Raw genomic sequence first — 19645 nt, forward strand, 5'->3', positions numbered from 1 at the left:
GTCAAACCTGGGACTCTGGTCCGCAGGCCAACGCTCTACCCACTGAGCTATACGGGAGATGTTTTTAAAAGAACCTGCAACCTCATTGTGCACAGCTTGGAGGTCGCCTGCTTGCAAATTAATGCTGATTAGCTGCTGCCCAGGTACTGGGGCTCATTCAGGAAGAGCCGCCCTTCGCTGTTCACGCTGGGCATGACTGCCCACCCTGCTGGGAGCTCCCCGCGTGACACTGCCAGGCTTCCTCCACACCAGGGGGATCCGGGCGCCTTGCCCTCGAAATGATCCAGGGCGAGGCCCCAGGATGACCGGGCAGCAAAAGCTGAGATGAGATGTTCATTCATTCCTATTGTCATCTTCATTGGTGGGTGCTTAGCCCTGAGGAGGACTCAATCCTTTTATTGTTTATAAAGAGGGACTTTGTTCTGCAGCTTTAAAAACCCTTAGGGCCAGTTTACAAAAACACGTCGTGGTTTGTTTTTTACAAAACAATTGAGCTTTATCTCCATCTAGTGGCCAGAATGGGAAGTGCCTCGGCCTGTCAGCCGCCAGGTGAGTTTAATGAAGAAAAAAAGGAGGAAGTAGAGAAGAAATGTAGAAAGTTTTTATTTTTAGCCAGGCTGGCTGGCTCAGTTGTTGAGTTTCTGTTTCTTTTTCCATTTTTTTTTCAAGAAAAATTCTTTTAAATATAATATTGTTTCATGCAGTAAACATTAATATCTCAAGAAAAACTTTTAAACATAATGTTACATGCAATAAACACCAATTATTCAAGAAAAACTATCTTAATATAATAATATTACATTCATTAAACAATATTTCAAGAAAAAATGGATTTTAATTATTATCATTCTTATACTCAGGTTGAGATTTGACCTATGAACCAGGAGGTCACGGTTCGATTCCTGGTCAGGGCACATGCCTGGGTTGGGTGGGGCCGTGCAGGAGGCAGCCGATCCATGATTCTCTCTCATCATTGATGTTTCTCTCTCTCTCCCTCTCCCTTCCTCTCTGAAATCTATAAAAATATGTTTTTTAAAAAGAAAGTTTTTATTTTTATTATTTTCCGAGTCAATCCCTTAGCGAAGACCTTGTTAAATAAACCATCACCCCACAAATCTTGGGCAAGAAGTGAGTAGTGCCACCACCCCTGGGTGCTCCGTTAACAAACGCTTTTTATTTGTGTTTCTGTCCCAGGCGGTGCGCTGATCGATATGGGCACAGCCATGAAGCTGATGCTGGAGGTGAAAGAATCCTTTGATATTAACGTTAAGCAAACCTTTATTGAGCCACTCCAGTTAGTACACGACGAAGACTTAAAACAGATCTCGGTAAGTTTTCTCGGCTGTAAACCCCTGCGTTGCTACTTAAAATGATGTTTGTAGTTAAAACCATGGGGATGTGTCTGTAGGGACCCAGCGAAAACATCACCTTAGTGTGGGCGGTGAAACAGATAACCACTCAGTGATGTTCACCTGACCCCCTGAGCAGGGGCCCCAGGAGCCATGAGCCCTTTATCCTGTAGCTTTGTGAGTGTGTGTGTGTGTTTTAATGGTAAACATGTTTGTTTATTTTAATCCTCATTCAAGGATATTGTTCCGTTGACTTTTTTTATTTTTTTGTTTTTAATTTTTTAAAATATTTTAATTTTTTAAAATATATTTTTATTGATTTTTTTACAGAGGGAGGAAGGGAGAGGGATAGAGAGTTAGAAACATCGATGAGAGAGAAACATCAATCAGCTGCCTCCTGCACCCCCCACTGGAGATGCGCCCGCAACCAAGGTACATGCCCTTGACCGGAATCGAACCGGGGACCTTTCAGTCTGCAGGCCGACGCTCTATCCACTGAGCCAAACCGGTCAGGGCAAAATATTTTAATTTTTATTGATTTCAGAGAGGAAGGGAGAGGGAGAGATAGAAACATCAGTGATGAGAGAGAATCATTAATCGGCTACGAGAGGGATAGAGTTAGAAACATCGATGAGAGAGAAACATCAATCAGCTGCCTCCTGCACACCCCCCACTGGAGATGTGCCCACAACCAAGGTACATGTCCTTGGCCGGATTTGAACCTGGAACCCTTCAGTCCATAAGCCAGCGCTGTAACCACTGAGCAAAACCAGCTAAGGCTGTTCCATTGGTTTTTAGAGAAAGTAGAAGAGAGAGGGAGAGAGAGAGAAACATCGATGTGAGAAAAACACATTGACTGGTTGCCTCCTGCTCACACCCTGACCAGCGCCCCTGCTTGGGGTCTGGGGGGGGGGTGGGGATACAACCGAGCTAAGTGCCCTTGACCGGAATGGAACTCGGGACCCTTAGGTCCACAGGCCAACACTCTATCCACTGAGCCAAACCGGCTAGGGCTATCCTGTGGCTTATTGAAGCCAGCAAGAAGCCAAGCTAAAGGTACTTATTTCCACAGCCATTACTCAGATCAAATGATTCTTAAACTGTGGAGTGGGTTTTCAGCGATGAAAATCAGAACATACTCATTGCATCTTTTTAAAAATATATATATTTATATTTATTTAAGAGAGAGAGAGAAACATCAGTGATGAGAGAGAATCATTGATCCACTGCCTCCTGCACACCCCCTACTGAGGATCGAGCCCATAACCCAGGCATGTGCCCTGACCGGGAGTCAAACTGTGACCTGTTTCCTAGGTCGATGCTTAACCACTGAGCCACACCAGCCGGGCCTCATTGCCTCTTTTGATACATGGCACAAATGGTCATTAATTTCCAGGACTTTATTATATATTTGGAAAATTTTTTAAAATGGCCACATGGAGCTCACACACAAGAGGGTGTGTGTGTTTCTTTCATGGTAGTGTTTATTCAACTCATTCTGTAATTGTTGGGGAACCTTATGGAAGATGTATAAGTACTCCAGAACAAGCATGTCAAACTCAAAGCTAACGTGGGCCAAATAAACAAGGTTTAAGTGTATGTGGCCACAAAAAAAGCTTCAACTTTCATAGAAACATAGGTTTATTTCGATAGAAACATGCTGAATACAAAGGGCTGAAATAAATGAGTCATCGTTAACATAAAATAATAGAACATTTTAATAAAAATTAGTATTTTTTCTTCAATATTGACTTACCAGACACTGAATAACTGCACAAATGAATAAGTGTAATGCAAATAAACCTATTTTTCTTGTTCTCTGAAAGCAAGATATTTTCTATTGTGCACACCAAACAAGTCAGTCCAAGACTAATGACATGGCCATTGGCTGCTAAAATATTCGCTGCTAGTAGTAGTGGAGAGAAATACTGCACCTGCGCATAAGGCATGTAAGGGAAATGAATGCAACACGATGATAGTCATCAGTCATTAGCGAACATTGTAGTTCATCATTAAGAATTATCTATAGCAGGATATTGTAAAAATTAAGTTGTGAAATTTTTATTAAAACATGTCTTACATACCTTTATATTGGCTGGGCCGCATAAATATTCATTGTGGGCTACATGCGGCCTGCAGGCCACGAGTTTGACATGTTTGCTCTAGAAGATACTAGAGATTTGTATTTTTAATGTCTACTTCTTAATACGGTTTTGACAGTAGTGCCAGAAGACATATCCCTATTTTTGGTATAGTTAATTTGGTTGGAAATTATGGACATTAACAGAGCTGGTGAGAGTTCCTGTAAAGATCTTGGAAAATGGAATCTGAGTGACAATACTGTGTCCTTATGTTCCATATTGACAATCATCTGTCATCCATCCATCCATCCATCCATTCATCCATTTATGTCATCATCCATCCATCCATCTACTCATCCATTCATCCATCCATCCATCCATCCATCCATTTATGCTGTCATCCATCCATCCATTCATCCATTCATTTACGCTATCGTCTATCTATCCATCCATCCATCCATCCATCCATCCATCCATCCATCCATCCATCCATTTATGCTGTCATCCATCCATCCATTCATCCATTCATTTATGCTATCGTCTATCCATCCATCCATCTATCCATCCATCCATCCATCCATCCATTCATCCATCTATCCATTCACGTATGCTATCATCCATCCGTCCGTCCATCCATTTATACTATTATCCCTCCATCCATCCATTCATCTATTATGCTATCATCCATCCATACATCCATTTGTTCGTTCATTTCATAAATATTCCTTGAGAATTTACAGGGAAAGAAGTCTCTAATAGATGCTGTGGTGCCCGCCAAAAAGAAAAGTAACTGGGTCCCTGCCCCCTAAAATGTAGGCCAAGGAAGAGTAATGACCTTCCTTGTAGAGGTGCAGCAGGCCTCCCTGGGCCACATGCCGAGGTGGCAGCTCTAGGTCTGTCTCCTCTCCCTCAGCACCACCTGAAGAGGCTGGAGGGCCGCCGCCTCGACTACGATTATAAAAGGAGGCACGTCGGGAAGATCCCCGATGATGAGATCGCACAAGCAATGGAAAAGTTCGAGGAGTCCAAGGTCGTGGCAGAGAAAAGCATGTTTAAGTTTTTAGAAAATGATGTAAGTATTGACCCCAAGCAGGCGACCCTCCTGGGAATGGAACATTGACTGTATGTTTGTGGGGAAGCTCTTGGGAGCCTTTGTTGTTTTAAAAGTTTCCAGAAATCAGAATTTTTTTTTTTATTTATACACTGGTGGCCCAGTGCACAGATTCGTGCACATTGAAAGGAAATTAATTAGAAGAAAGATTCCTGCGGTACTTACGTTACTGGAAAAATTACATGTCAAAATAGTATATATAATATCTACACTAATAAAGGTAAGATACAAATTGACTGTACCTTCACGACGCCCACCAGCCAATCAGGAATGAGTATGCAAATTAACCCAACAAAGATGGTGGGTTAATTTGCATACTCAGGTGCAGTGGCCGGGGGTGTTCCACACTGCCCCAGCCGCTCCTGGCCTCTGGGCAGCGTGGGAAGGTGGAAAGGCGGCTCCAGCTGGAGCAAAGGCAGTGCTGGTAGCCAGGGGAAGGAAGGCCCATTCTTGCACAAATCTTTGATGCATGTACAGCCAGCCACTTAGCCATATATATATCTGTGCCATATATATATTTAATTGATTTCAAAGGGAGAGAGAGGGAGAGAAATATCAATGATGCAAGAGAATCATGGATCAGCTGCCTCCTGCACGCCCCCTACTGGGTTTCAAGCCCGCAACCCAGGCACGTGCCCTGATTGGAATTGAACCGTCACCTCCTGGCTCCTAGGTCAGCGCTCAACCACTGAGCCACGCCAGCCACATCCAGGTATTTCATTCTAAGTGTGGTTTGGGAAGCAGAGGCCACCACACACAGCTGGCTGCTCGTGGCCTGGGCACAGCTGGGGGCCTCCACATGACCAGAGACTCAGCTTAGTAACCACCTCTCCCCTGGTTGCATTGAGCACCTACTATGTGTGTGCACAGCGTCCCGGGATGCGTGTCCCTCCTGATGTCAGCCAGGAATGGAAGAAGTGCCCAGTGACAAGTGTATCTCTCCGTGACATAGTCCTATGTTTTAGCCACATGAGAGAGAGGAGCTGCTGGTGTCCCCTCGACCCTCTCAGCCCCATAGTGTTTCAGAGAGTGTTCATTTAGCCCTAGCGGGTCTGGCTCAGTGCAAAGAGCATAGGCCTGTGGACTGAAGGGTCCCAGGTTCGATTCTGGTCAAGGGCACGTATCCTGGTTGCAGGCTTGATCCCCAGGCCTGGTTGGGTCATGTGCGAAGGCAAATCAATCAATGTGTCTCTCTCACATCAATGTTTCTCTCTCTCTCTCTCCCTCCCTCCCTCCCTCCCTCCCTCCTTTCCACTCTCTAAAAACCAATGGAGAAAATACCCTCACATGAGTATTCAAAACAACAAAACAAAAAGAATGTTCATTTAGTCCTCTCCCACGATTCCTTTTCACATTCTGCAGTGCCACGCGGATTGCGAAGGGGCGTTAAAATAGAAACTCGCTTTGCTGAGGATAGAGGTGGCGGTCTACTGGATCACGTGAGGCTGAGTCACTGGACTTGTTGAAAAGTATGTGTCAGCCCGGCCGGTGTAGCTCAGTGAATAGAGCGCCGACCTGCGGATTGAAGGGTCCCGGGTTCGATTCTGGTCAAGGGCATGTACCTGGGTTCTGGGCTCCATCCCCAGTGGAGGACGTGCAGGAGGCAGCCGATCCGTGTTTCTCTCTCATTGGTGTTTCTCTCTCTCCCTCTCCCTTTCCTCTCTGAAATCAATAAAAATATATTAAAAAATAAAAAAGCATGTGTCAGAGCCAAAGAGGTGAAACTGAAGAAATCCGTAGGATTGCACAGGGTCCAGGCTGTGTTTGTTTTGCGTATTGGGTTTTGGAACCTCGAGGCCTGGCGCGTGCTCTTGCCCCACTGAGCTTGGCATACGCTTGCGGTGCGGTTTCCTTGTTCTGATGCAAATCCTGATGTGTCCCATGTGGACGTCCACGTGGTCTGAGATGCCCTGGGAACCCATGGTTGAAACAGTCTAAGTGGGTAGGAAAGGTGAACTCATATGCAGAGAAAGCATAGTGTGTGACACCAAATGGAGCTACTTTGTAATGTATTTTTTATTGATTTCAGAGAAGAAGGGAGAGAGAGAAATATCAATGATGAGAGGGAATCATCGATCGGCTGCCTCCTGCACGCCCCCTATAAGGGATTGAGCCCACAACCCGGGCATGTGCCCTCGGCCAGAGTCAAACCCGGGACCCTTCAGTCCACAAGCCGACGCTCTATCCACTGAGCCAAACCGGCCAGGGCACAGATGGAGCCGCTTTGGATCTCCGAGGCAGCAGTGTCTGTGGTGGGTGTTGTCAGTGAGCCACGGGCCGGCTTCGCCCACAGCCGATGAGCAAGAGGACTAAGGAAGTGATGCAGAGGCTCTGGGGAGCTGGGAAAGGGGGGAGGGGCGATCTTGTTTTGTGTCTTTGTTTGGATCTGGAGCGTGTGAGATTCGTGCTGGGGGACCCCAGCACCTCCAGCCAGTGGGCTTACCTCTGTGGCCCCCGGAAATGAGCTCAGTGAGCCCCTCTTTTCCGTGGCAGCACCTCGGACAGGTGGGGGCTTGGGCAGCTGGTGGGCCTGCTGGAGACTCCTCTCCCCCAAATGACGCATCACCAGGGATTCCTTAGGGGACGTGGCCTTATGATTTTTTTTTTAACCTTTTGATTTTTTTTAATATATTTATATTTTTATTGATTTCAGAGAGGAAAGGAGAGGGAGAGAAACACCAATGATGAGAGAATCATGGATCGGCTGCCTCCTGCATGCCCTACAATGGGGAGTGAGCTGGCACCCGGGCATTGCCCTGACCTCTTGGTTCCTAGGTCGACACTCAACCACTGAGCCACACCGGCCGGCTGATGTTATATTTTTTATGTCCACTGATGTTTGGTCACCGCTTTCACAAATGTCTGGATGGTGGGAAAGAGAGATGCCACCATCTTTAGAGTTTATTCCTTTCAGCTGTTTGTCTCAGGGAAGGCTGTCATAGCGGCGAGAACCTACAGGGGGCACTGCCCTAGGTCCCTCTTGTCTGAGAAGAGCAGGATGTACTTAGTCCCTGACTGGACTTGAGCAGAAAGGACCCAAAGAGACACTTCAGTGAGGGAGCCGCTCACCCGCTCAGTTTAGGTTTCCCTTGTCATAGGAGAAGCTGGATCTCTCTGTTTCCGCATGGACGATGAACTTCATTTTCATTTTTTTTAAAGAGACATTATTTTATTTATTTGTTTATTTTTGGTTAATCCACGCCTGAGGATATTTTTCCATTGATTTTTAGAGAGAGGGAGAGACAGAGAAAAACATCAATTGGTTGCCTCCTGCAGACACGCTGACCAGGGCCCTGGCCGGGGAGGATCCTACAACTAAGGCACGTGCCCTTGTCCAGAATTGAACCTGGGACCCTTTGGTCTGCAGGCCGATGCTCTCAGATCGATGAACTTTATAGCATAAAAGAAAATCTCCCGAGAATATCCTCTCCGTGGGATAGTTGGCATTTGATTGAGTTAAAGCACATTTATATTCAGAACTCCATGTGCACATGTGCGGCTGGCATCACTGGTCTATACACCTGGACCTACGTGTTGATCACCAGCTCCTGTGACATTAAATGAGCCAAGGTGGACAGGGCTTCTCTGCAAGGCCTGGACCCTGGGCTCATGTCCCGCCTCCGGCCCCCACGGCTCCAGCTGCGAGGGAGTAACGTCTCCTTCCCTGCAGGTAGAGCAAGTCATCCAGTTGGCCCTGTTTGTCCAGGCGGCTCTAGACTATCACCAGCAGTCGGCCGACATCCTGCAGCTGCTGCAGAGGAAGCTGCGGATGCGGTAAGAGCCTCCCACACCTGCCCAGGGATGTGGGATCAGAACCAGTGGGAACCATTCCCTCTGGCTCTCTGCCTCTCCATCTCCCCCGCCCCTCCCACTGTCCGTCCTTTTTTTTTTTTTTTAATATATATATATTTTTTTAATTGGTTACAGAAAGGAAGGGATAGGAAGAGAGAGAAACATCAATGATGAGAGAGAATCATGGATTGGCTGCCTCCTGCATGTCCCCCACTGGGGATCGAGCCTGTAACCTGGACATATGCCCTGACCGGAAATCGAGCACTGACTTCCTGGTTCATAGGTCGATGCTCAACTGCTGAGCCATGCCAGCCTGGCTGCTCTAGACTTTTTTGAAAATGAGTGATATCCTATGGAGTATGCATGGTAACCCTGTGCATTAAAGTGAGGGGTGAACAAAAAAACCTACCCTATTGTTTGCCAGGGTTGGATAACAGAAAATTGTCTTATACAGGACTAGCATCCTATCTAATAAAAGAGTAATATGCAAATTGACTGTATCCACTACACCCACAAGCCACACCCACCAGCCAATCAGGAGCGAGTATGCAAATTAACCCCAACCAAGATGGCTGTGGCCAAGGAGAGAGCAGGAGGGAGGCTTGGGTTGCCCCCAGTGATGGAGGAAGCCAAGCTTTCCGCACACCCTGGCCGGCCCAGGCCTCCACTCAAGACTATAAAGTTTCAATTATAGAAGATAAATAAATCCCAACAAAAATGGCGGCAGCCACGGAGCTGGAGAGAGCAGGAGGCTAGGGTTGCCCCTGGTGATGGAGGAAGCCAAGCTTTCCACAGCCCTGGCCTGCCTTGGCCTCCGCTTAAGGCTACAAAGTTTTGATTATAGAAGATAAATAAATCCCAGATCCCAGGGCCTCTGCTTGGGTCACCGGGGGTGTGTGGCTGGCCTGCAAACCACCACAAGCCCCCTTGCCCAGGCCACCCCACACCCCAAGGGAACCCCCACCCTGATCTGGGACACCCTTCAGGGCAAACCAGCTGGCCCCCACCCATACACCAGGCCTCTATCCTATCTAATAAAAGAGTAATATGCAGATTGACCATCACTCCAACACACAAGATGGCTGCCTCCATGTGATCAAAGATCCTGCCCCCATGTGTACACAAGATAGTCAGCAGGGGAGGGCAGTTGGGAGGGACCAGGCCTGCAAGGGAGGGCAGTTGGGGGTGATCAGGCCTGCAGGGGAGGGCAGTTAGGGGTGATCAGGCTGGCAGAGGAGGGAAGTTGGGGGGGACCCAGGCCTACAAGGGAGAGCAGTTGGGGGGACCAGGCCTGCAGGGGAGGGTAGTTAGGGGTGACCAGGCCTACAGGGGAGAGCAGTTGGGGGGTACCAGGCCTGCAGTGGAGGGCAGTTAGCAGTTAGGGGCAGACAGGCTGGCAGGGGAGCAGTTATGCATCAATCAGTCTGGCAGGGGAGTGGTTAGGGGGTGATCAGGCTGGCAGGCAGAAGGGGTTAGGGGCAATCAGGAAGGCAGGCAGGCGAGCAGTTGGGAGCCAGCAGTCCTGGATTGTGAGAGGGATGTCCGACTGCCCGTTTAGGCCCAATCCTGGTAGGGCAGTCGGACATCCCTCGAGGGGTCCCAGATTGGAGAGGGTGCAGGCTGAGCTGAGGGACACCCCCCCCCCCCGCTCCCCGTGCATGAATTTCGTGCACCAGACCTCTAGTAATGAATAAATGTGGAGGGGTTTTGGCTTATATCAACACCCTTCTGACAAAGGGAAAAGTGGTGTCAGCAAGGTGTCCCCTCTGTAGTCGGGTGGTCACTGGGAGCTCACAGGAACAGCATTTCATTTTCTGACTCTGTATCGAGGAGAAAAAGGGACAGAAAATGAAAGCCCCTCCCACTGGCAGGATCCTGCTGGTCACACAGGAGCTAAGCCCCTCCCATTAACAGGATCCTGTTGGTCACACAGATGGTAAGCCCCTCCCACAGGAGCTAAGCCCCTCCCACTGACAGGATCCTGCTGGTCACACAGACAGTAAGCTCCTCCCACATGAGCTAAGCCCCTCCCCTTAACAGGATCCTGTTGGTCACACATACGGTAAGCCCCTCCCACAGGCAGGGTCCTGCTGGGGCTTAACACCCAGGTGACCACTGCCCACTGCGAGTACCAACTTTATGATAGACCCTCTTCCAACACATGGTTGAACAACATCTCAGGGTGTCACCTCTAGCACTTTGGGCTACTCCAGAGTCAGGGTGTAAAAGTCACCCCCACCCTGCCCCTCAGTGTGTAAGGCTCCTCAAGGCAGAGCCAGCGTGTGTGGGAGGCTGTTTGGCTTCAGCCGACACATCTTTCGACGTGTGTGTGTTCTGTGTGTGTGACAGAATCGCGGCTGCCTCCACTCTGGGCAGAAATAACTTCAGGCCACGGCCGCTGAGAAGGTGTCCCAGCGCACTCAATATATCCTCCGCCTCCTCAGCCAAGTCGAAAGGTGAGATGCCCGCACTGGGGCCAGGTGCGCCCTGCGGAGGGTCTGCCAGAATCCCGTGCTCCTCTGCCATTGAAGACACTGACACCCCGAATTTCCTATCTTCCCTCCTCCCCCGCCTCCATCCCCAGGAACTCCCCTTTCCCTGCTTCCTGGGTTCAGGTACTTATGTCAATTTTTAAAAACCGGCAACAGGGCCCCACCCAGTTTGGCTCAGTGGATAGAGCGTCATTCTGCAAACTGAAGTGTCCCAGGTTCAATTCCAGTCAAGGGCAGGTACCTCAGTTGCCTCGGTCAACTGTAAGACGAGGGACACAGGCTATGGGACTTGAGTTATGAAGACTCGTGTGAAGGGACATCAAGTGCAGCACCAGTGGTGGTGGGCTCTGGACATCTGCTATCTGATGTGGTTCATTAGGTGAGGTTGAAGTAAAAACCAATCAGGGAGGGAGGCCTGTGTAGCAGGATGCAAGGCTGCCTCTATGAGTGTGGACTATCACAGTTGGGGTAGTACTTTATCCAGTTTGAATTTGCCAGGCATTCATTCTCTGAGCCACACATGCTGAGTAATGAGTAGGAGGTCAAGGAGATGGTTATGGTGGTTGGGGCTGTGGGAGTGCAGGTGTGAGAGGTGTGATAGAAAGACTGATGTGCACTTGGAGAGGGTATGCTAATTCAGGGTCATAGGGCCCTGACATTGACTTAAGAGTGAATGAAAGGTGAATCCATATTTGGTGGTGACTGGATTTAATATGTGGAATTTTAGTGTAATTTTCTGAAAAGAGGGATGTTGTCATGCTACATGCAACGTCCAGAGCTTAGGTGTTACGTATGTGCACACCTGTCAGTTGTTGAGGGTGGATACAGTGATCATTAGGAACCTGATAGCATACGTCTGTGTCACCTGGGCTTGAAAATCTCCGTGGGTATGGGGAAGGCAGGGGGTAGGAGAGAAATAAATTACGAAGTGGTGAGTTAGAATTTTGGAAAGAAGGTGATTAGGAAAAATCCTGTCCACAACAAGGCATATTGATGTTATTTTTGAAGCTGTGACTCTGGGAAAGAGGCTGTGTGAGAGGAGTGTGTTTCAAAGAATCATGTGACTGTTAGTGAAAGGTGATGGACTCCGCATCCTAGGATTGAGTTCCAAAGAGTGAAGTGTGATCCCCTGCTTTTCTGGGTCTTGGAGGGACATTCTGGCACTACAGGGGGAATGCCTGATAAGACCAGTGTCAAATCAATCACACTCTCTTTATGGCCAACATTTCTCCCTCGGCTGTATTGAGAAGAGTCTGTGTGACCCACATGTGAGGCCCAGGATTCAGATATCTTTTATCTGCTCATCCAACTTCATTGTTGTGGGAAGACGCGGTATCGGTTGGCATATAAGGAGAGAGTTACTTCAATTGGACTAAGACAGTGGTCGGCAAACCGCGGCCCATGAGCCACATGCGGCTCTTTCGCCCCTTGAGTGTGGCTCTCCCACAAAATACCACGTGCGGGCACTTAGGAGTACCCTAATTAAGTTAATAACAATGTACCTACCTATATAGTTTAAGTTTAAAAAATTTGGCTCAAAAGAAATTTCAATCGTTGTACTGTTGATATTTGGCTCTGTTGACTAATGAGTTTGCCGACCACTGGACTAAGGCCTAGTACCTACTCTGATGAAGGTAGTAGAGGGATAGGATGGATGTAGAGGGTGGGGAGTATGATGAACAGAAAACCATAGGAGAGATGCTGATCATGAGCTGTACTGTCCCCATTGTCACAGGATACGAACTTTGAGGATGTGGCCATTGCCTTCTCTCAGGAGGAGTGGGGGCTCCTTGATGAGGATCAGAGACATCTATACTGCGATGTGATGCTGGAAGTGTTTGCACTTGTATCATCTGTAGGTAAGACTTTCACATTTTCTAGTGTGCTGAGGTGATGGCCCTCTTCCTTCATTCTCCAGACATAACTTTCTCTCCTCCACAGCCAAACCATGGGCTCTGTTAATTTCCCCCACATTATTTTCATATGTGCTGTGGAGGCAAGCAATGGACTCATCTAACACCCATTGCCTGAGAGAGTGCAGGAAGTGTGTGAAAGTCACGAGTCTTGCAGACAGTTTAATGGGACCCAGCTTAACTTCCTCTTCCTGGGAGGCTGACTGTGTCCAGATCCATGGCTTCCACTTCGGCACCCTTCCTCCAGCTAAGGGTCATTGGTGACTGCCTGTGCCTGGTTATGGTCTTTACTTACATGAACCATGGGCGGTTCTTGTGAGACTCTCCTTCCATTGTTTGTGATATTCTCTTCCCTGAATACCATTGCCTGCTGAGCTGCCCTGGCCCAGTGCTGGCCGCTCACCTCTGTTGCCTTTCATTAATACTCGGAATACTTCGGTTTTATGTCCTTGTACAGCAGAAAGTGCAGGGAGAACCCTGGCTTTTTTACAGGGTGAACATGCAGGATGATCTCAGAGGAGGCCTGGCCCTGTTGAGTGGCAGCTGGGAAAAGTATGACATAAGGGCTGTGTTCAAATCATACAAGGGACCTGCTCATTTCCAACAGTGTTTAGGTGCAAGTGCCACTGGTAAGAGCTCATTTCTACCTTTTCTGTCCCATACATAACACTTTTCTGATTTATAATTTCATCTGTGACTTCCTGGCTTTTGGCTACCTTCTCCTGCTGGCATTTTTGTATCACCTGTCCCCCTGCAAGGCTTTCTCTGCAGTATTCTCCAACATTGACCTGCACATGTGTTATGAGGTGCACATACATGCTTAAGTAGACCTCAAACACAAGCTAATCATTTATTAAATTTTACTTGGAATAAGACGTAACCAACTTTCTGCACAGCTTGCCCATGTCACCAGCAGACAATCTCTGCTGAATGCTGTTAGCAGAGGAATGAGCAGGTGATCCCTCTTCTGTTCCATGTGCTGCTTGCCATGCGTGTGTCATATTTCATTTGAGGTCTTCCTTGTTCTTGATCTTCAGTAGCCCAGAGCTTCATTGCAGCATCCTATAAATCCTTCCTGGAAATCTTTTATTTTCATCCAGTTGCACGAAGCCAAGGTAATATGTGCAACACACTTTTGTAATGGGACATCCCCGTGTCGCTGGTCAACATTCATTTCCTCGCCATATTTTTGTTTTCAGGATGTTGGCATAAAATGGATCAGGAGGAGGCCTGTTCTGATGAGAGTGTATCTGTACAAATGGACGCAGAATTCATGGCTTCTAAGAGCTCCAGCAACCCAGAGGACCCATCTCTGGAAGTGGTGTTTCTCACTTTTAGAAGATACTCTGCACCTGACTAAGTCACAAGCAGCATACTTTGAGCATAAAGCATTCTTCAATGACACATGTGTTAGAGGCTTCAGTTTCCATGTAAACCATCACCAGCAACAGAGGGATGTCTGTAGAGAGAAGCCCTGGAAAGAAGCTATGGACAGGGCCTTGTTTGTGAGCAGGTGCACCTCCTACATCTCAGGGGTGCCTTCAACCACTAGGGACCCTGGGAAAGACTTCTCAGCCATCTTAGGCATGTCTTAGCACAGGAAGCCTCACAGTGGCAGTGAGTTTTCACAGAAATTTCTCAGTGGAAAAACTAATCACCAGTGGGGCAAATGTAAAAATGCTGCAAGCCACAGATATAAATTTGTTCAACACCAGGATGTCTGCTCTGGTGAAGTGACATATGAGTATAACAAATGTGGGAGAGGATTTAGATGTGTCATTAACCTCAATTGACATAGGAGAGTGCACACTGGAAAAAAGTCCTGTGATGTGATGGTTGTAGAAAGCCCTTTCATCAAAGTTCTTCTCTCACTGAACACCATAGAGTTCACACTGGAGAAAAACTTTTTGTGTTTAGTGAACGTGGGAAATCATTTAGGCACAAGAATTTCCTCTTTACCCAAAAGAAAGTCCACACTGGAAAAAAGCTATATGACTGTACTGATAGCAGTAAGTCGTTAAGCATTAGCTGTAATCTCATTGAACATCAAAAAGTTCAGACTAGCCAAAGCCGGTTTGGCTCAGTGGATAGAGTGTCGGCCTGCGGACTGAAGGGTCCCGGGTTCGATTCCGGTCAAGGGCATGTACATTGGTTGCAGGCGCATCCCCAGTGGGAGGTGTGCAGGAGGCAGCTGATCGATGTTTCTCTCTCATCGATGTTTCTAGCTCTCTATCCCTCTCTCTTCCTCTCTGTAAAATATCAATAAAATATATTAAAAAAAAAAAAAAGTTCAGACTGGAGGAAAACTATGAGTGTACTGAATGTGGAAAATCTTTTAGGTACAATAGTCAACTCCTAACCACAAATGAGTTCACACTGGTGAAAAGCCGTATCAATGTAGTGATTGTGGGAAGTCCTTCAGTCAAAATTGTAACCTCATTCAACACCACAGAGTTCATTCACACTGGAGAAAAGCCATATGAGTGCATTGATTGTGGGAAGTCCTTCAGTCAGAGACCTACCCTCATTAAACACCACAGAGTTCACAAAGGAGAAAAGCCATATGACTGCAGTGATTGTGTGAAGTCATTTAAGCAAATCACTACTCTCCTGAGCATCAGAGAGTTCACACTAGAGAAAAGTTGTATCAATCTACTGATTGTGGGAAGTTCTTCAGATATAGGTCTAACCTCAATCAACACCATAGAGTTCACACTGGTGAAAACCATATGAGTGTAGTGAATGTGGAAAATCTTTCAGATACAATAATAACCTCCTTAACCACAAAAGATTTCATACTGGGGAAAAGCCGTATCAGTGTAGTGATTGTGGGAAGTCCTCTAATCATAGTTCTAACCTCATTAAACACCACAGAGTTCACACAGCTATATCAATGTAGGGATTGTGGGAAATCTTTTTGTTACAATACTCAACTCGTTAACCACAAAAGAGTTCACACTGGGGAAAAGCCGTATCAGTGTAGTGATTATAGGGAGTCTTCAGTCAAAATTGTAACCTCAACCAACACCACAGAGTTCACACTGGAGAAAAGCCATATGAGTGTAGTGATTGTGGGAAGTCCTTCAGATATATGTTCAACCTCAACCGACACCATAAAGTTCACACTGGAGAAAAACATTTTGAGTGTAGTATATGTGGGAAATATTTTATCCACAAACATACCCTTGTTAGATATCTGATAATTCACAATGCAGAGAAGACTTAAATGTCCAGAGAATATTTTATCTTTCTTACTCAGAATGACAACACTGTCGGAGATACTTTGAGATCTACTTACCTGAATATCAACTCCTTTTATAGAAACATACACTCTGGCCGAAACCGGTTTGGCTCAATGGATAGAGCGTCGGCCTGTGGACTGAAGGGTCCCGGGTTCAATTCCGGTCAAGGGCATGTACCTTGGCTGCGGGCATATCCCCAGTGGAGGGTGTGCAGGAGGCAGCTGATCGACGTTTCTCTCTCATCGATGTTTCTAGCTTTCTATCCCTCTCCCTTCCTCTCTGCAAAAATATCAATAAAATATATTTTAAAAAAAAGAAAAAAAAAGAAACATACACTCTGCTAGATTCCTCATAAGTTTCAGGTACAAGTGAGACTTTAAGCATCTCCATGTCCCAACCTGCCCATACCTTATATCCCATTGATGTCACTGCGAGTATTTTTGGCTGAAACAATTGCAATTCTACCACCTGAAGGATGTGCATCAGTCAAACACCTGTGTGCTCAGGGGAAATGACTTTTGTGTTCTTACTTGTGCTTGAGGAAATAATTACTCTGAGCTCTTAGCAGTATCCTCATTCCTTTATCTCTCACTGGGGAATGCGTGTGACCCAGGGTTTTTTCAGAGCACCTGTCCTCAGCTAAGAAGTCCTACCTCTGTCAGGGATTATGTTGTTCTCACATTAGCTGTGATGAATTGTGTCAGGTTCTAATTCATCAACCTGCTTGCTGTCCTCTTCTCCAGTTTATGTTTTTGTAAAGGTAGTTTTTTCTTTTGTACCTGTGATTTGTTGGTTCTATTCACTGCCTGGGAGATTTGAAAGGAAAGTTGTGAACTGTCAGCATGGAAAGGTAAATGGATATGGTCAGGTACCAAACTTTCTGTGCTTTGGAAGAAACAGCATGACCACAGAAAATCACTGTTTGTCCAATATTGGCTTATTTCATATTACTGACCTAGGCCTTATAAGTAAGTGTACTTACTTTGTGGTTTTAATTTGAAGTTTGGATCCTCTATTATTGGTGAGGTAAGTGCTCACCCTGAAGAGGAGGCCTTTGTTGTGCTTGAACAAAATATATATATATATACTAGAGGCCCGGTGCATGGGGGGGGAGGGGTGTGTGTGTGTGCCTCAGCCCTGCCTGCACCCTCTCCAATCTGGGACCCCTCGAGGGATGTCCCTCTCACAATCCAGGACTGCTGGCTACCAACCGCTCGCCGGCCTGCCTTCCTGATTGCCCCTAACCGCTTCTGCCTGCCAGCCTGATCACCCCCTAACCACTCCCCTGCCCTGCTGGCCTGGTCACCCCCAACTGCCCTCCCCGGCAGACCTGGTCACTCCCAACTGCCATCCCCTGCTGGCCCAGTCACCCCTAACTGCCCTCCCCTGCCAGCCCGGTTGCCCCTAACTGACCTCCCTGCTGGCTTGGTCACCCCTAACTGCTCTCCTCTGATGGTCTGGTTCCCCTCAACTGCCCTCCCCTGCAGGCTTGGTTTCCCCTAACTGCCCTCCCCTGCAGGCCTGGTTTCCCCTAACTGCCCTCCCCTGCAGGCCTGGTCACCCCCAACTTCCCTCCCTTGCAGGCCTGGTCCCTCCCAAATGCCCTCCCCTGCTGGCCTAATCACCCACAACTGCCCTCCCCTGCAGGCCATCTTGTGGTGGCCATCTTGTGTCCACATAGGGGCAGCCATCTTGTGTCCACATGGGAGTGGCCATCTTGTTTTGGAGTGATGGTCAATTTGCATATTACTCTTTTATTAGATAGGATATATTATTATCTCTGTTCATAGTATGTATTATATAAGTTTCAGCAATGTTTAGAGAACTACTATATATGTGCTCCAAAGAGTCCATGTGCCATGATGTATGAAATTTCATAGGTTGTTGTCATTTGTTGTTAAACTCTGAGGTGGAATTAGTATTGGGACAGAAATACTGTTTTTATAGTCATGGGAGGGACTGCAGTTAAATGAGATGAAAAGTGTCTCTTATGGATGTAAATCCAAAATTATTCCAGCGCCTGTGGCTTGTATGATCATTTAGGACATTCTTAGGACCTCCATACCTATTTCCTGTAGCAGAAGCCACTGGCCGACAAAATAATACAAAGGGGCTGTAGACTCCCCTGACCCCTCTGGGGTGTTCACGCCAAGGCTGTTGCTCAACAGACAAGAACTAAAAGTTAGAGAAAGGATAATCCTATAATCAGTTCGAGGATATCTCAGCATTCCTGTTGATTCCAATGGCAACAGTCTTCACTGCTTGCCAATATTTGCTGCCATTGAGGATAGGCTGTTTCTCCCAGGAAATGAGCACTGACATGCAAGAAAGTGCACGTTTCTAATGTGTATTACTTGGTGAGCCTTGACCTAGAGATAAAGCTGTGAAACTGTTACATGTGAAACTCACCTGAAACTTGCACACACAATGGGGCTACAATAGGCTTACAGTTGTAAGTACTGAAAATACAGAGATTCTTTTTCAAAAACATTTTAGTAAAGACTTTTACTAATTTTTTGGGATGGGGGGAGAGGAAGGAAGGGGAAGGGAAAGGTAAACACAGATCTGCTGCCTTCTGCCTGCCCCCTACTGGGACCCATTTGGGGATGTGCACTGATCTGGAATCAAACCAGAGACCTTTCAGTGAATGGGATGACACCCAACCAAGGACACTGGCTGAGGAAGAGTTTATCCTTGTATCATCATCTATTAATTATTATTTTCCATACCAACGACTTTAAGCCTACTTTTGCCACATCCTGTATTTCCTCCAGCCTTTTTATAATGTCCCTCTGCCTTTCTTGGCCCTCCAGGCAGTCATTGATTTTCCTTGCTTTACAATGGTATAGTTTATATTGTTCATAATTTTATAGGCACTATTTGATGTTTACTCTTTCACAAGTACTGGTTTCCTCTGTACTACAGTTATTTTGAGATTCAACAGTATGGCTTATGTGAATCCTTAATGATTTTTATTTCTGAGTAGTATTTTATAGCTAGTTTATCTATTGATCTGTCTATGATTTGGATTATGTCCAGGTTTGGCGTATTATAAATAAACTAGAGGCCCGTTGCAGGAAGATTCCTGCAAGAATAGGGCTTCCTCAGGCCTATTCCTGCAAGAATAGGGCTTCCTGGGGCCGTCTCTGCCGCTCCGCCTGCTTCCCTCCCTTCTCCGCCACCCCACTTGCTTCTCTGCAGCTTCGCTCCCTTCTGCTGCCCTTGGCTTTCTTCTACACTGTCTGCAAATTAACCGCCATCTTGGTTGGGTTAATTTGCATATTCACTCCTGATTGGCTGGTGGGCGTGGCTGGTGGGCATAGCGGAAGTATGGTCAATTTGCATGTTTCTCTTTTATTACATAGGATCTGCTGGGAATATTTATGTTTAGTTCTCTATATAGACATGTTTTACTTCTCAAACTGTTGCACTGTAGGGCCTCTAGTATTATATAATATTTGAGATAATGAGGAGCCTTGGACATTTATAATACATCTGTCTCAAGAAAGCATCTTTAGAATCCCAACACCAGCCTCCAAGAGGTCTCCAGGGGATTCTCTGCTTTAAGAACTGTAAGCCCTGACCAATTTTCACTCAGTGGCAGCTGTGGGCAAACTACGGCCCGCGGGCTAGATCCGGCTGTTCTATCCGGTTCTCTTGCTCTC

The 19645-nt window shown here is 46.8% G+C and overlaps 1 protein-coding gene across 1 annotated transcript in view; it reads left to right on the top strand.

The window, feature by feature from the left end:
- Window positions 1-15012, top strand: part of SH3GL3 (SH3 domain containing GRB2 like 3, endophilin A3) — a 22540-nt gene extending 7528 nt beyond the window's left edge. The window contains exons 5-11 of the mRNA XM_080651674.1: window positions 1195-1328; window positions 4344-4502; window positions 8212-8315; window positions 10683-10789; window positions 12561-12684; window positions 13231-13367; window positions 13938-15012. Coding sequence (XP_080507800.1) covers window positions 1195-1328; window positions 4344-4502; window positions 8212-8315; window positions 10683-10789; window positions 12561-12574 — 518 coding nt within the window. The 3' untranslated portion in view covers window positions 12575-12684; window positions 13231-13367; window positions 13938-15012. The remainder of the gene's footprint in view (window positions 1-1194; window positions 1329-4343; window positions 4503-8211; window positions 8316-10682; window positions 10790-12560; window positions 12685-13230; window positions 13368-13937) is intronic.
- Window positions 15013-19645: the final 4633 nt, after the last annotated feature.

Source organism: Plecotus auritus (genome assembly GCF_963455305.1).
Source record: "Plecotus auritus genome assembly, chromosome: 15".
Lineage (NCBI taxonomy): Eukaryota > Metazoa > Chordata > Mammalia > Chiroptera > Vespertilionidae > Plecotus > Plecotus auritus.